The sequence below is a fragment of the Lagopus muta genome, chromosome 19 (assembly GCF_023343835.1).
Source record: "Lagopus muta isolate bLagMut1 chromosome 19, bLagMut1 primary, whole genome shotgun sequence".
Lineage (NCBI taxonomy): Eukaryota > Metazoa > Chordata > Aves > Galliformes > Phasianidae > Lagopus > Lagopus muta.
Genome location: NC_064451.1, coordinates 9,960,213 through 9,978,470, shown reverse-complemented (window position 1 = coordinate 9,978,470; position 18,258 = coordinate 9,960,213). Strand labels below are relative to the sequence as shown.

At 47.8% G+C, this 18,258-nt stretch overlaps 1 protein-coding gene across 5 annotated transcripts in view; it reads right to left on the bottom strand.

Annotated features, from left to right (window-relative positions):
- The window catches only part of MVB12B (multivesicular body subunit 12B), a 52,934-nt gene that overhangs the window by 11,739 nt on the left and 22,937 nt on the right, over nt 1-18,258 (bottom strand). For all 5 annotated transcript variants that reach the window (XM_048965856.1, XM_048965860.1, XM_048965858.1 and 2 more), the window contains 2 exons: nt 14,985-15,079; nt 107-162 (listed from right to left, as the gene is read on the bottom strand). In XM_048965856.1, coding sequence (XP_048821813.1) covers nt 107-162; nt 14,985-15,079 — 151 coding nt within the window. The remainder of the gene's footprint in view (nt 1-106; nt 163-14,984; nt 15,080-18,258) is intronic.

The window sequence follows — 18,258 nt, the reverse complement described above, 5'->3', positions numbered from 1 at the left end:
CCCAGAGATCAGCTCCCAGAAGCAGGCAGTTTGTGTCAATGCCTTGTGACCACTCCCCATGAACAGACAAACTATGGACATGGGAATGAGAATGAAGACAACTCACCCCTTCAGGAGCACAGGCAAACTTCTCTGAGATCATGAAAGGCACTCCATCCATTGCTGTAAGGGACAAAACAAGCAGAGATGTTACTTTTCCAGCTCACTTCTGGTGTGCAACTTCACGCTCACAAAAACAGACCAAGTGTACACGGCAGTGACATCGGACTGATGCTCCATGGATGTTACTGACAATCATTTCTCCCTCCAATCTCCCAGGGGTTTCTCTCCATTCAAGACACAGCTACAAAGTCAGCGGCTCGATGAACCTTCCTTGCTCTACTCAATGTAATTTCATGGTCTTAGTTTTAAGTTTGGTTCCAATTTGGGCCAGATGCCAAAACGGGATGGTGTTTGCAAAGCAAAATAAACACTCTGAAAGGACAGATATTTATTTAACACTACCACAGAGATCCATCTGAGCTAACTTGGTGTCCGAGCAAGAGGAAAAGGAAAACACCTGTTCAGGTAACTTTCACCTTCCAAATGCAAAGCTGTAAGAACTGCTACCTGGGCAGAACTACTGCCAGCCCCTTCCCTTGCCCGGCTGTCATCATTCGAGATTTGACAGCAAGAAACAGAGCTGAAACAAAACGCAAATGGCCTCTGGGGGACAGAAATCAGTGAAGTAGAGGACAGGCACACGGACACATCACTGTGCCAGGCACTCTCTGCAGCACCACCTTAATGACATTAAGAGGATTTCTTCTATTTTAATGTCTTGTATATTCTTCTCTGATAATGCAGTGATGCTCAGTGTTCCTGTCTTGTTATCGCTGCCTTGGAAACTTCACAGAAACCCTCCCACAAGATATGTCACTACAAGTGAGCCACTTACTTCTGAAGCATGCATCTCAGCAATTTCCACACAAGACTGAAAAGGGCACATTTCTAAGGCAGAGTGCAGCCCCAGACACACACGCTTTGTGTCAGTTACACCTTTAAGTTTCAGCTCTCAAGGAAATAAAAACTTCAACCAGGCCAACTTTAACCCCTGAAATGCCCTCCAGTAATCCTCAAATACAGTTTTCTTTCACAAAGCATCTGCACCCCTGAAGCCTGCATCTCCCCGCTTGCTGTTTCCTAACTGCCATCAGCACCAGCGAGTTATTACGTTAGTGATTTAATGAGTCATTTAAGAATACTTAGCATCTGACACACTATTTTTGACTTAAAGAACCAAACCAAATGAAAACAAAAAAAACCCCACTCCACTGAGATCATTTCATTATCAAAGGTGTTATGTGTCAGCCACGGTGTTTTATGAAACAAAAGGAAACAGATGAAAAGCAGCGTCACAAAACCCTGGAAAGTTCTGAACCTGGAAGACCATCTGCATCCATTCCCCCCGCAGAAGCTGCTTTGATCGCTCGCGCCGCTGTTTGTGCGGCGATCTGCAGGATGGGCCGCGCTGCCCTGCGCCCGCCCTGCCAGGAGCAGCTGAACGCGGGGCGTGCCAAGGGCCCAGCAGCACAATTAGCACTCTCCCAAACAAACGAGCTTCAACAGAGCTGTAATTAAGCAGGCCTGTAATTAAGTATATGCCCTTTATCCTAACGATCATACTTAAAAATGGCACGATGCATGGAAGCGTGTTATTAATGGCACAGTCCCAAAGCGCAGGGAGTGTGCACAGGAGCTGGCACGGCAGACCCATCACACTACAAGGAAAAGGCAGAAGGCCAGCAGCTCGCCCAGCAGCTCTGCACAGCCAGGCAGAACTCACGGCACTTACACATGCCGTGCTGCGGCAGTGATGGCTGGCGCTGCAGAGTGCCCACAGCTGGGCAGAGCCTGGCCTGCGCTGCTGTGCTGGGCAGGCAGCGGAGGGGAAGGCCTGCCGAGAGCCGCAGCGCTGCGCCCGGATGGCTTCTCCCCTCCGTGGAACATCTGCAACAGATCAGGGAGCTGCCTGCACCGCTCTCAAAACCAGAAAAAAACAGACAGGGATCTCAGAAAGAAAAATGTCAGCGCCGCTTAATGTCTCTGAGAAACAGCTCCTCCCTGAAGGTCACGAGCAATTAGCTCGTCTGCTGGTATCAGAAGAGTGCCCAAAGAGCCCACGGCCAGAAGTGCTGAGCCCAAACTCCGGAGAAGTCCATCAGCCCACTGTGGGGCCACGCGCCCCACAGCCCCTCCTGGCTGTAAGCACGAGCTGTTAGCTGACTTAGAAACTCCCCCTGTGCCCCGAGGAGCACCGTCACCCACTCTGAGCACACGATAGATGCCGCCTTCTTTGCTGCAGACTCCAGCTAAATCGCGGTTGTCAAATTAGTAATTCATCTTTCTAGAATAACTATATTTTTAGCAAAGCTACCAGATTTAAATAATCAGACCTGCCAATGCTACCCTCATTTAAACACGCTGACGAACTTTCACAGACAGCATCAGTTAACATAATGAGTTTCTGGATGACAAAGAACTTCAGACTGTAGTTCTCTACACTACCCGGCGTAATAAGCACTTGTTCTTTTCTACAATGTGCACATAAAGAGGAATCTAAATAATAATTGCTGTAATTATCTTGAAAAATATGTGGTGATTAATGGTGATTATGAAAATCTGTATCATTGTTCATTGAAATCTCCAACGATCAGCTGGTTTCTTGAAGCAGCCACTGCCGAAGGCCGTGGAGCAAAACGAGCGGCGGAGCTCCGTCCACCCGCAGCCGTCCCGGCGCCCAATGCTCCGTGCAAGGCACCAAGTCCAACCTGTTATTTATGCAAATAATTAATTATTCTCGAATCCAACTAGCAGTTTGTCATGACACATTAATGACTTGATAGACTTCTATGAACTAGTGAACACAGGACAGCAGAGCACTTTTATCGTCATTTAATTTAAAAACGATCCTGTGTGAAATTATCTAGTCGTGAGTGATGGAAGCATAAAGAACAGACTCAGCAAAGCTTCTTTTGGATCACTGCTTTATTAATGGTAACGTCAGGGAAATGAAAAATGCTAACATTGTCATATTTAGCTCCTGGGTGCAGACAAATAGTGCCGTGCTGCTGGGTGTGCACACTGCGGCAGTGCCGGTGCCTCACAGTGCAGCCATGGGGACGTGGCACAGCCCTCTGACCCCTCCTCACATCCTCTCCATGCGCTTCTGTAGCTCTGGCTATTTTCACTGCTCTCTGCACGGTCTTTTACACTTGAATTTTCACTTGCTGATCTTAAAAATATTCAAATAACTGAATAACAAAATACTTTCCTGTATTGCACTGAAAATTAAACATCAATAACCGCTTCCACAACCCACAGGAAAACACACAGCCCTGAATGCACTGCCACCGCAGCACAGCTCAGTGCCTGCACCCATGTGCAGAACTGTGCAGGACACTGAGAGCTGAGGAACGCTGTGGTCTCAGCCCCAAAGAAAGTTGTTCACGAGTGCAGAGAAAAGCAGCCTGCAAGGCAACAGAAGGGGGGCAGGAACTTTCCAGAGCGAGCTGCTCCCTCCACGATGTACAGCTAAGCCTCCTACTTCTGCTCTTCTGTACACAGCCATGTAAACAGCAGCCCGAATAGTACAGCATGTGTGCCACGTGCCAGATGGAGCAGCACTGCTACTCATCTCCAGAGCACTGTGACAGCCAAACCCCAGAGGAGAAACAGCAGCACCTAGCAGCTCACCACCTTCCTCCAGGAGCACCTCCAGCTCTGTTTGCGGCCCAGGGGAACGGCCCCAGCACGAGGCACCTCAGGCCACAGCGCAGCCTGGAACTGCCCAGAGCTCCCCAGGAGGGTCAGGCTCACCACGGAGAGGAGTCCTGGCAATGGAAACAGCCACAGCTTTTCTGTTCATCCTGAATGACATTGATTCAAAAAACAGACCTGGAATAAATTTACATTTTTGCTAATTTGATTGTCAGCCTTGATTTTCTCTATTTCCTGCATAACTCACGACACAACACAATTAGTTCTGTACTGCTAGATCAAGCCCTGAAAACACTTGAGCAATACTCCTGGCTTTGATTATTTTCTCTCTTTAAATAACATGAGGGTTAAGCACTGCATGGTAATAGCTAATGGTACCTGGGTGCTGCGGCTGCCCCACATCGCCAGCATGGAGCAACTTCAAACAAGCTCTTCGGATCGCGAGTGTTTGGGAGCTCTTGATTTTATTATTTTTTAATAAAATGTCTCCTTTGAAGTCTCTGCAACATACTGAACTTCAAAGCTTACACCTAAGCACGTGCTGCTCCCAAGCAACAGCCCTTAATTAATTAGAGCAGAGCTGATACAGCGTGGGGCGCTCACACAGCTCTGAGCAGCACAGCGGGGTCGTGCTCTGAAGGAAACACAGACACTGCTCCATCACCTCCAGCTCTGACTGAAGGGAGCAGAGCCTGTGGGGCCGCAGCAGGCTGACAGCAATGCCAGTGTGCACAACTCAGGTTGGGGTCAACAGTTGCAAAAAGCATCTGAGGAGGCACCCACAATGGCTGCAGTGTTCCCTGGCTGTGGCTGTAAATTTCCCCCCTTGATGAGAGAAACATCCTGCTTGGGGCAGACTGCTTCCTCCAGCACTCATGTTCTTGGCACCTCAGCCATTTGCAGTACTGCAGGTTGGGACCAGGGCACAGTAAAGGAACACAATGCCTTTTGTTAGGGGCTCTGGCCCTGCAAGCTTTGATTTCCCTTAGCTGACATGTATCTGGCTTTTTGTAAAAACAGAGGGGAGGAGCTGCTGCTGCAGGAGGCGCCAGTCCTGCACCCAGTGCTGCGCACAGCAGGGCGGTGCAGGGAGGTGCAGAGCGGTGCCGCACGAGGCAGTGCCCAGCTGTCGGCAGCTGCAGTGCGGCTGAGAGGGGCTGGGGGCACAGTGGTGCCACGCAGCTGGCCAGGACCTCGCCTCCTGATGTAATTCAGTTTTTAAGTGCTCAGAGCCATTAGCGGAGCCACATATTTCTATCGGGTAAATTTCATTTGCATATGCAAATTATATCTAAATACACTGCACCATTAATATGATCACTAATTACATAATAATAGTCACCAATCTCCACACAGATCAAACTTACAGTTTTGTAGCTATTAAGGAAATTGTGCTTTGTAATTAAGATAATCCTCATTTCCAGATGCTAATTAACTATATAATAATTAGCTGCTTTTGCTAATGCAAATTAAGTATTTTCATCCTTACTGGTAAAAGAGTTGCTTATCACTTAAAAAAGAGACAACCAAGAGATAATCCCAGCTCCCCTTTAAAGGTGAAAAGGTAACTCCATTTTTATCAGTCTCATGTGCGAATGCAAATTAGCACTGATTAATCAAGTCACAGAAAACGCACCCGTCTCGTAGCACGGACGGACGTGGGCAGCTCCCTCCCGCCCTCCGCAGAGTGCCTGACACAGCTCAACACAGCTCACTGCAGTGCATCAGCTGCCCCGTGTGCTCAGCACTGCGCTGCAGTGGGAAGGCCGTGCACAGGGCCGTGCTCAGGGCCGTGCTCAGGGCCATGCTCAGGGCCGTGCTCAGGGCTGTGCTCAGGGCCATGCACAGGGCCATGCCCAGGGCCATGCCCAGGGCCGTGCCCAGGGCCGTGCTCAGGGCCGTGCTCAGGGCCATGCACAGGGCTGTGCTCAGGGCCATGCCCGTGCCCTGTGCCAGCCCCAGCCACAGGGCTCTGCTCACGGGCGGCTGGCATCCAGGGGACTTTGGCAGGATTCAGTGGCGGCTGCAACGCATTCATCATCTGCTAAACCAATCCGCCAGCTCCACACCACCATTTGTCATTAATTATGCTAATCAGCAAACCATTACTCTCTGATGACACCGCGGCACTTATTAGCTAGTTACGGCTTCTCAAAAGCACGGCTTATTGTGCATGCGAGTGCTGAGCATACATTAGCCTACAGGGAAGAAGTGTCCAATTATGAAAAGAAGAAATTTGCTATTATCTCCTCCTAACAAACCAATTTAGTAATTAGAAAAGTCTCTGAACTCAGAAGGATTCTTTAAGAAGAGCCGAATGATGAAACTGGAGAATTTTGTTTGCAATAACTAGTGGAGCTGGAACTAAAGCGACGATATGGGAACAAGCAGTTTGTATTCAACATAATTACAATTCCTGCACCGACTTGAAGCGATCAAAACTGCGGGCTGTATGAATCACGGCCGTGCCTGGCTCAGTCCTTACAAGCCCTCATTATTTACTGCAGTGCACACACAGACCCGTGGTGCCCCCCAGCCCCACCACCTGCAGCAGCGCAGCCCTGGGGCACGGCAGCCCTGCAACACGGCTGTGCCACAGGACCCCAGTCCACGTTGTTTTGTCACTGCGAGAGGAATGCTCCCAGTTTTAGAAGCTTAATATGTGTTAAGAGCTCGTTAATATCATCAGAGTAAATGGGCCTATTAAAACATCTTTAAGCAATATCTGAACATAAATCTCCCTAAACTATATTTAATGACTGTACTTAAGATACATTATATGCGAGTCTTAATGAGACATTAGATAGCATTTTGGAGATTAAAATTAGAGAATCCATATAAAGTCTGTCCACTTAATGTAGCCTTAAGCTACGCTGATGAAAAGCATTACTACCAAATTATTACTTCATTAGGACAAATATTTTCTAATCGTTCCTGATTTATGCCATTACTCGCTTTCCTATATATTATTTGTACACAATATATAAACACACAATATATAAAAGTATACACAAACAATCTTCTCGTTCCGCAGGAGATGAGAGAAATCCTGAGATTTCTAATGGCTGAGTTAATTACTCGTCTCCTTTCTACAGAGTCAGAAATAAGCGCTCTTTCCCAAGGTCCGTTTGCTGCATCCCCACTTCCCAACTCCTCGGCAGATTTTAATTCCGCCTTCACCAGAGGCTGCTCTGCTCTGCGAGGAGCAGCAGCAGGACGGGACGGCTGGGCTGGCTCTGCACCTCGGCCCTCCGCCACGGCCTGTGGGGGGGAGCAGCCCCGGATGGGGACAGCGTGGTATTGGATGGCTGTGACACAGGGATGCCCACCTCGGGGATTACGAAACCACGCCACTGAGATCCATCCCCGGGGAGGGGACACACCTCCCAGCCTGCCTGCAGCCGGCCTGAGAGATCCCCGGCGTCAGAGGGAATCTGCAGCGACGAGACTGTTTTTATTTGTTCTGCCTGCGTCTTCTATCCAAAAGAGAGAACATCTCACTGTAACAATTCTGCATTTTAACGGTGCAAATTAAGCATTCTTCATAAATAACAGCCTGGTTTTCTGCACTAGAACGCCTTTTTATTAGCAGCAAGTAACGAACAATGAGCAATGTGTTCTATTATTCTTTGTCAAATCAGAAAATGCTACATTAGAATAACTCTGCTGGTCAATGTAATATAGTAGATTAAATTCAACTTCTGTGCGAAAACCACTGTAAAACAGCATGATAAGAAAGCTATAAAAAATTTAATTTTACTCCAAACTCCATCAGAAAAAAAAAATGGTGTGAAAAGTAATTTTGCATAATCAGTACACGCCATCTGGAACAATTAACCGATTTCTATAGAACTATGAGGATCAGTCATATCTGCTTATTAAAGATCAGAAATTATACAAGTAATAAATCCTTGAAAAAACTAAGCGTACTCCCGCCTGTCAACGCTATTTTAACTTCAAATACTGAAGAACGCCTGATAAGGCTGAAAAGAAGAGATTAATATATGCAAATTACATCCAGCATTTAAAATCCCCAACAACTGTCTCCGGTTTTCTGTCCCTTATTGCCGCCTTTATGTTTTATTCATACACCAACTCACCTGTCACTTCGTAAGCTATAATATTATGGGGGTATTATTAAACAGCATAAAGCCGTGCTTTAATTGGAAAGCTTCATTGCATTTTCCAATTATTTGGAGTAAATTAAAAGCAGATGCACATAGTTTAATAAGGAGTCTAATATCAGTTCCGGGAAATCAAAATTCATTGTCATTACTGTGCTGCGATAGTTTTGCAAACTGTACTCGATTTCAGAGGTTCTGAAAAGAAAATCTGTCGGTGCAATCTGTTAATTGTCATTTGGTTAATAACTGTTTAAATATCCAAACCACAGAGCAGCTTCCTATTTAAAAAAATGGAACTACGGCACTCAGAAAAGCAAAACAAACACGATGTAGCGCCTGGAGGTCGCACTGCACAGAAACCGCTGTGAGCTGCGCTGCCATGGGGTGCCTGCATCACCACGGGGCCCCCCAGCACCACCACTGCCATCCTGCATCACCACGGGGCCCCCCAGCACCACCACTGCCATCCTGCATCACCACGGGGCCCCCCAGCACCACCACTGCCATCCTGCATCACCACGGGGCCCCCCAGCACCACCACTGCCATCCTGCATCACCACGGGGCCCCCCAGCGCCACCACTGCCATCCTGCACATGCCAGACCCCACCAGCACCCCTGGCAGTAGGCGCATGGCCCTGGTATGCAGCGGAGCCCAGGACAGAATGGAATGAAGGTGCAGCGCTTCCTGCAGTGGTCGGTAATGGCACACGGGCACAGAAAAGAGCAGCGCCGCAGCTGACAGCTCCTGCACACGTACCACTATGCATAGATGGGATGGGAAGACAAAGGATGCGGCTCTGGACCAGACCAGGTTAAGCAGAACACAGCATGTGGGCCAAGCCTGCTGAGCCCAGCGCCTGTCCCACCACAACAGGAACAGCAAAGCTGAGCCCACCACAAACACTCCTCTGAATCCCATTAAACACAGCATTAAGCACCACATCTCCCTGCCCGGAAGACGCAGCTGCAGCACTTTACATCAGCCTTCAGTTTCCCCGCATGGCTGGTTATTAATAGAGTCTTTTGTGTTTTGATGATTATCCAGCTCTCTAAGTCCAGAGATTGGGAATTGCAGGGCAGGAGAATGGGCTGACTTTAATCCCAGCCCAGCAAAGAGGTTTCAGTGCAGAATAAAGCTTGTCTCACAACTTGTCTGCTTTTGGACCATTCTGATTAAAATTCAGTGCCACAAAAAATAAATTTAGTTCTGCTTTGATTCTTAAGAAGTGCAACGAATGTACACGGGGAATTCTGGATCGACAGCAAAATGTAGCACAGGGCCTCTCCTCTGCAGAGCAGAGCTGGGCGTACCAAAGTGCTCCAACACACGAGGGGACTGCAGAGCCACCAGAAACTACACGTGAAGATGAAGATAAAAGCAATTCTTGTGCAGTGAACCAAAAAATACCATCTTTCTTTTTTTCAAAATTACCTGTTTTAATAAAGCAGACACACTGTGCCAAGCGAACCATTTAATTATCCGCAAAAATGATGAAGGAAAACAATAGTTTGCAAAAATAAATGACTAACCTCTGATTAAAACGTCTGTCCTCATTACAACCAGATAAAAGATACAGTATCTTTTAAAAGAAAATGCACATTGAAGAGAAGTAAGTGGCAGTTGTAGCATAGATAACCTGGTATTTTGCAACCAGACAGAAGTTGACGCATGGGCACAGAAATGTAGCAAAGCCTGTAACTTTTCTCCCACTTCTTGATCTAGAAAGACCACCGTTCCTTACTTTTCCTCTGTGTGACGCATGCCATGCGGTGCTCTGGGGCTGGGCTGGTGGGCCCGACCTGGAACAGGACAGCAGAACTGGGCCCTGCTGCAAGAGATGGAGCTCAGGAAGCATGGAGGGAATCACGCTGCGTAAGAGCAACATGTAAAATAAATCCTGCAAAGAAATCTACCTATAAAAAAATGACAAGTCCTCTTGCTAACATCAGTATTATCCAACACAGGAAAGTAACTTTCTTTCCCTCCAGGAATTCGCTGGCTTTCACGTTTTTTCAGCTCATTATCATCAGTTTCCATTCTCCACTGCCTCTGGAGCTCTGCATTACACATCACAGCATGTTCCCAAACCCTCCATGTGTTGCAGGGGTTGGGCTCCCCAGTCCCAGCAGCTCCATGATGCAGTCCTGCCCCTTGCACAGCTCAGCTCCTCCAGAAGCCACGCATGAGGGGCTGCAGCAGTGGCATGGCTAGAAGCCACAAAGCAGCAAGAGTCATTTGAAACACCATATACTAACAGGCAGCAAAGTATACTGTTTGTGTTGCCTTTTTTCAGTGCAGCTTCTGTATTTAAATGCTCAAAATAAATGAAACTTGGTCACATCCAAGGGTAGCAGATCACCTTGTTACCTCCAGGCAATGCCAGAGCAGCAACCTTCAGAAGCAGAGGGTGACATGATGGAAGTCAGGTTCCTGCCCAGAAGGTGAGAGCTGGAGCAGCATTTGAACATTTGTGCACTTGTTTCAAATACAAGATTGGTCAAAGAGGCTCTATTTATTTTGTACACACATATTCTGATGGGGCAGTTCATGCAATGCAATTTCTGCCTTGACAGTCTGAGTGCATCAAACTCCAGAAGTTACACAGAGACACTGTATATGAGGCAGTCAGAACGGGCAGCAGAACCCACAGACACCCCCTTGTAGCAGGACTCGGGAGCCAGCAGCAGAAAGCCTCACAGCAGAGCTGGGGCTGCCGGCAGGGCACGCACAGTGCCAGCAGGGGCCTCATCCCCCCACGAGCAAGGAACTGCACAGCGGGAGGCACAGGGCCAGACAGAGCCCATGGCTGAGCAGGTTGGAACCTCATTCTGCAAGCTCAGCAGCTAGTGTCCAACAACGTCCCGCCACGTGCTCCAAAAGGAATGCTAAGGCCTAGTTCCACCCCTAATTCTTTTCTCGAGATGGCAACTTGATCACGTATGCCCAGCTTGCAGGTCAAAGCAACTCAAGCAAAACCAAACCTGGAGCGGTGCAGGAAGTTGGGAGCTGCGGTCACAGCCTGCCCTGCCAGCAGGCCTGCACTGCTGCCCCTGGCACAGCCCCGGCAGCGCAGCATCCACCGCCACGCTTTGCTCGCTGGCACTCACACAGCACAGCACTTCCTGCAGGTGAGACTCTCGAGGCAGTGGCATCCTGCCCTGACACACACTGTGATTAACTTCAGAGAGCTGCAGTGGCATTAAGGACCATCCAATTAGCGAGGCCTGCAAGAATATTCACACTGCTGCATCTCTTGGTTTCTGAAAGGGTTAAAGCTGATTATTAGCATATAATTTACAGGTCCTTTCTCCCAGGAAAGAAATAATGCACAGTAAATGCCACATTCATTTTAATAATACATGTTACAGTCTGTGCCCAACATCTGCACAAAGGTAAAGCAGACAGATTTTTTTGACGTGTCCCACTCTGCCATCCAAACACAGCCTTTTTGTTTCTTAAGTGACGGAAGGTTTAATCAAGAAAGCAGGCAATTCATCAATCGGAACAAGGCTGCTCGCACCGCCCTGACAGCACACACATGGTTCTGTACAGAAGAAACCTGGCCACCTGTCAGCAGCACCTCTTACATCAGGATATACAAATACACCAAGCGATCAATCCTCCAGCTCTTCCCATTCATTTCTTTGTTTTCTTACTATATTTTTCTTTATGCTAGATGTTGCCCTCATTCTCTGCAGGGATAGATGGGAGACAAGGCAAGCTATGGCTGTTTATATACTATCATAAAAATTTATATACCCTTAAAGTGACTTATTTCCCTTCTATTTGAGTACCATTATTATAAATAATTTTTCACTTCATTCAGGAATTTTCCCTATGCGTTAACATCAGCAGCTGCCTGTGAGTGCTCCCTTCTCCCTCCATCCTTGTGGCTCCAGTAAGACAAAGCAGTATGCAGCCGGATGATGCCACAGCCTGAAATGAAGGCAGTATGTAGTCACATCTTAATTAAGCTGAAGGCCATGAAGAAAGTCTGTCCTGTGAAATACCAAGCAGTGCCTGCTGATACGACTGCCTAGAGCAGCCTCGTTCTTCTTCCAGCTGCTGCCCATTGGAACATGCATATTACACCTGTCAGCCCTCAGCACTGTGCTCCTTGCAGCACCACAATCCCAGCAGCATCAGGTCTATTGCAGCTCCTCCTGCAGCAGTTCTGCGTTGCACACCTGGAGGTGTGGGCCTCCCCTCAGCATCCTGCCAAGGGCAGGTTCATCATCTGTGGTGCAGCCAGGACATCCCCTGGCCACCCATGATCAATTGCAGAGACTGGAAATGACACCAGGATGGCCAAAACTGTAATTACTGCTTTCAGGGCCATTATTTCCTCAACTCCAACTCTGCAACAGTAATCACATTATATGCACAGAGGAGTATAGGACGGTTCCAGTGGGGGTATGGCAATTTCTACCAACCCATATGTTGAGACACAGGGCAGGCTGCTCCCCTCACTCACCACAACAGGCCGAGTCCTCCCCAGTGTCACGTGCCGGGACAACGCTGAGCCCACAGCACAGACCTTCAGCTCCACTGCAGCTCTCTCTAAATATCCCATCCCCTTCTTACCACAGTTCAGACCAAGATGACACCAGAACTAGGAGATAAGAGGCTGCCCATAATGGCTTTTGTTTCCTTCAGCCAGGAGCCTTCCATTTTGCCAGGAGCCAAGAGAGGGAGCCAGCAGCTCGGGTGCACATCAGCAGGGCCTGCTCCCCACCGCTCCCCCCCCACCTCCCTGCACTGCCGGGTTCGCCCCCAGACCCTGGCCTGGGAGCACTCAGGGCAGCAGTGCGGAAGCGCTCCTAAATGTCCTGTTGCCATGGCACTGCAGTGAGACACCAACACTGCAGCGCGGATAAAAGGGACTGGCTGAGAATTGCTCCTACACAACAGGAAACTTCTGAATGGTTTCCACCACATGCCTTGGGGTTGATCTGCCTCGGTTAGGTTTAAGTAGCAGAGGGAATTGTCCCACCACCTCATCACAGCTGCTGACAAGGCTGCAGCGGTCCAGAGGTGAAAACGAAGATCCCTGCCAACACAAAGGATGTTTCGCATGACAAAAGCGTTTCTACAGAATTGTCCCCCAGCTGCAATAGCCATTACACCACGGTATGCACAACTCGTGTAACAACGTGCCTGGCAGAGAACGTGCAGTGTGGGGGAACGCACCCAGCCATGCACTTTGAGTGAAATGTCTTTGTGCAAATGATGCCATGCCTAGTTCTGTAGGTCTGTTTTATGCTATGCCTATAACTATCCTGTAAGACATTCCAGATATTCGCAGAAAGGGTTGTTTTTCCAGGCTGCTCATGCTGCAAGCAGAGGCAGTCCCAGAGGCAGTCATGCCCAGCAACTCTCAAGCGGAAGCGCTGCTTCCACCAGTGCTTTTGATGCCGCATCAGAAGAGAAAACACAGCTCTGCCATCCTCTGTGCAGGATGGCCTCGTGAGCATGAGAACAGAGCATGCTTCCCCTTACATTTCTAAACCTATTAGGGCAGGAAGGTAACAAGAAAAACGAGTACTGACAAGAATTATGCCACTGTTATATTCTGTCTATTTAGGAACCTGAAGCTGCAGTTTCAGTCAGAGATTACCTCTTAAATAACCCTTTGATTATGGTACATGAATTAATGCCATGTTCCCATGTAAGAAGTGCCACTCACTATTAATGGAAAGGACCTGTGAACGGAACATTTTTGCCACCATCTTCTATGATCCTGCACAAGCAGCACTTACTGTACAGCCCACCAAATCCACTGCTGCTGCTTCTGGGTTTCCAAGCTGTCCTGAGAATCCATTCCAGCCAGGTAAATGGAGCTCACTTTCATCAGATTTTGACAGTCAGGTCTAAAGCAAGTATTTCTCCTCTTGCAAAAATGTTTTAACAAAGAGAAAACTGCTACCAAGTGTGTTTCTACTATGGCTATAACAATATTTGTTCAGGTGTAACAGTGCTCAAAAATAATTAATTTTAAAGAAAAATCTCACGCACTGCTTAGCTGAACTAGAGTAAAAGACAGCCCCATAAGAGGACAGGCAGGTGAAATGTACTCCTGTGCAACAGCTGCACATAACACTCTTCTTTAGTCTGCAGAACCCAAAGTCCTTTTGCTGTGCTTTGTGAATAGCTTCCAGAGTGCAGAGCTCTCAGCACTTGCAGGAGTGAGAGACTCTGAAGCACAGCTCTCTAGAGTCCCTACCTCTTTGTGCTGGGCCCCAGAAGCATGCTGCAGTCCTCAGCATTCTCATCTTCCAAGGAATCACCACTTTAAGGCAGAACCTTTTCAGAAGAGCAGAGCTGTCAGGGACAGCTCAACAGGGACCTCAGTTCCAAAACAAAGCCACCATGTGGTCCTAAAGCACAGTAAAAAATTACCTATACCCACATAGGCAGAGGTTTGGGCTTGAGCCTCAGCACGCTATTTAAACACACATCTCCCCTACAGACTATGTAAAAATAAAAACCAGCAAAAATATTCATAGGCAGTTCCACATCAGCATCTGGAAGCTATCACCATCTCCAGCATTAGCAAACCAGCCTGGATTAGCAAATGGAGAGCAGAACAACCTGTATTCTAATTTCTTTCTAACTTCACCTCCACATCTGATTTCAAATTTGCCCTAACATCACTTGTTTTTCATAAGTACGTTGGCACATAGCAAAGAACTGCGTGTATGAAAACTCCTCTTTGCAATGCAGGATGAGCCTCTCAGGACATGAGCTGAGATGTCTGACACAACTCACCAGTGAAGGTCATAAAAAAGCTGAAAAGCAAAGTTTGCGCCAGCGCTGCTTTCACCAGAGCTCTCACCTGGAGTCACTGTGGGCAGCTGCATCCCTCGCTGACGGCTGCCATCTCCTCAGTCAGTAACACTCACTACTAACAACACTCCTGCCCAGGTGTTTTGTGGTCCCTCTGCATTCCTGGTGCTCAGTGCTTCAATGGCACCTGCACAGATCTGGGGTGCATTTCAGAGACACCACCCACCTGCCATTCATGCAAACAAGTCTGCTTTAACTTGGTTAACCTTCTGTTTACTGAGAAGCAGAGAAACCATGGCGTGCGCCAGCTTACCTGATATGGCATACAGGTTTGAGTGCTGGTGCTCCAAGTCCAGGCGGCTGTGACTTTTGCCTCGAAAGCTAGCAGGAAGCGTCAGTGAGATATGCCTGAAGAAGAGAAAGGGAGACAAAGTTACTGCAGAGCAGAAGATGCCCCCATTGGCCGAGGTGGCTCCCAAGGAGTCCCAGGTGGGCTGCCTGCTCCCTGTCCCTCTGCAGAGCAGCCAAATGCTACCCATCACCCTTGCTGCAGGCAGCAGTGAGCGTGCCCTGCAACTCAAACTTGTATTCTTCTAACACTGATCTCAGGTCCGCGTGAACTTTTGTAAAACATCATCATTCATCGTCTGGATCACATCGCCACGTGCAATGACAATGCTCGTAGCAGGGCTCAGTCTGGCACAAGTGCAAAGGCAGTGGCCATCACCTCACCCAGCAGAGCTGCCCACCTGCAGGTGCCCAGCACTGCCCACTGCCAGGGAACCCGGCACTCTGTGCTGCAGCTGTAGGAGCCCTGGATATTATCCAGGAGGAGTCAGACCCATGCTCTCAGCAGCGGGTTTTATCTTTTGAGCAAATCATCTGGAAACTGTCTGCCTTATTAAGAAGCCAGATTTTGTGAAGAACCACATATTTTCAGATCTTGATGTGGCTGATGGTGAACAGCGTGGATAAAATAAGAAAAAGCAAAAATCAGTTTGAATTTGCTGTTCTTCCCAGAGCTATTTCTAACAAGAAAGGTGGTGTGAAAATAATTTCAAATTTAGCAAACAGTATTCATTTAAAACAGAATCTGTACGGGGCTCTGCCAGCAGAGGCAGTTTGTCACAGACGTGCTATAAACCACAAGAGTGCTGCCTGCGGGCACTGCAGGCTCCTCATCTGTTCGGGCTTTTTGTTCGTTTTGTTTTTCTTTTAATAACAGCATCCAAAAGCACTTTCTGAGGCATCAGAACAGCCAATAGAAAGATCTTCTGAAATTCTCTTGCTGGTACAGAGGATGAATTTTGTCATACCTGAACAAAGCAGTAGCAAACACTCCGCACGTAAGCAGAGCAGATCTATTTGGAAAAGGTCAATTTCTAAGCAGAGTATTTTAGAAGTTCATCCAGCACCTGCTGCAAGAGGCTCCTCCCTCCTGTATGTGCAGTTCCTGCTGGCCAACCAGCACCAGGCGCCCAGCCCAGCACTGCTGCCGGCCCAGAGCCACAACCATGCGAGCGCTGTGTGGGTGCTCAGCCTGCAGCGCTCTGCTCGGCAGCACTGCGGTGTTTCATCGCCTCTCCCTGGCTGTGCTGTGTGGGGCCATGGCCGAGAGACAGAGGTAAGAACTGCTGCAATGACATCGGTTCTCTCCCTCTCCTCCTCTTCTTTAAAGGCATGACATTGTAGGGAAAAAATGGAAAACAAAATCTAATCTATTTTAAATTAATGCAAACTTTGGCCAAGATCGATATAACTTCTACTCAGTAAGTTGATTGCATAATGCATTTTCCTTATGCATTGTGAAAGCCAAATCATTTTGCATTGTAGAAGACAAAAAAAAAAAAAAAAAAAGAGGAAAAAGAGAGGCTGCCTTTGAAAAGCAAGAAAATCCCAATTACAGAGTCCCCAAGTTCCTAAACACATATCGTGAAAGTATGTGCAGCTCTGCGGCATATGGCAAATCAATTACTAGTTTAAATTTTAAAACAAAAACATGGTAAACGCGTTGCAGAAATAATCAAGAACAACGGTTTGGTTTAGATTACAGCGGCCACTAGAGTTTTGAATACAATTAATCATCATTCCAGGCAATGGGAAGCCATATTGACACTTATTCCTAATTTGAATATTTAATTAGGGTGAAGTTCTTCATCAAATTACCACAGAACTGGGAGGAAAGCCTGAAAGATTTAAACAATTACTGCTTTAACCCCTCACCATCTGCTCACCTACGAGCACAGGAGCATCTCCCCAGTGCTGCAGAGCTGAACGCGCTCACGCCACGCGGGGCAGAGCCCACGGCACCATGGCTGCCCCTGTGTTCCCTGCTCCTTTGTCAGAGCAAACGTTCCTCAGATCTCCATCTCAGCACCAAGGGATGCTCCCAGCACCAAGGGATGCTCCCAGGTGGTTTCTTGGAGCCAACGGAAGGCTGTGCCCAGAGCCCCCTGCAGGGCCGTGTGCTGCGAGGTGCCCAGGATGCTCCTGGCCCAGGCTCCCTCCTGCCTCCCACACCGGCCCTTCACGTGCTGTGTGTGTCCATATAAGAAAAGCCCTGTTAGCGAGAAGCAATATAATATGAACTCTCTAGAGCCATAATTAGAGCAAACTAATTGAAGTTGTGTTTTGACACACTTTCCAAATTCACGGGTGCTGCATGACATATTCACAACACTGCTGCTGCACAGCCACGGTGACAGCAGAATCATTAGGCTAATAATGCTTATTTGCATTCTTATCATGCCAGCAGCACCGTTAAATACTGCTTCGCCAGTGCTCGCTCACTGAGAAAGTTTCCACTGAAAGATATTAACAGTAATTATGAGTACTTCAGTGGAATCTCTAATGTCAAGGAATGGCAACTCACGTGAATTATCTTAGTGCCAATTATTTTTCGTTTTGGACTACCAAAAAAGTGATTTCTGCCCTCCCCTTGCACAAAAGCAGGGGTTGCGGAGCTGCTGTCCCACAGCAGCAGAAGAAGGAGGACAGGAGGGCAGGCAGTGCCCACTGCAGGAACGCACACTGCTCCTGCACAGGTCAAGAGAGGGATTAAAAATACGTGTTATATACTATGTATAATTTCCAGGTGATTTAGGAAGAAACAGCCACACCACCACAATTCAGACCGGGTTAGATTTAACCGCTCTCTTACTTTTAGTCTTTTTTTTATTTTTTAAACCAATAGAAAGCATCTACATGCAGCAGCACCAGAAGCAGCACATGATGAGAGGCTCTTTGGATGCAAGCAAAAAAGGTCTGAGGTCTGCATACATCATGGCCCTTTTTTAATGTTTCTAGAGAGAAACACATAAAACAGGTCCAGGAATGGCCAACAGCTCCAAACCAGCGATCAGGGACTGTCTGCGCGAAGGTGATAAACTGCTTTTGAAGTTAGGGAGAAAGTACTCATAAAAAGTAACAAAAGAGCATAAGGGGAAATTCCAGATATCAAAGGATGCTCCATAATTCATATAAAAATATCAACAACACGTAGCAGAGGAACAATGGCAGGCGTTTGGTCTCCAACTGGATGAGATGAAGGCAGCAGAGATCAGGCAGCGGCTCGGAAGCCGCCCCAC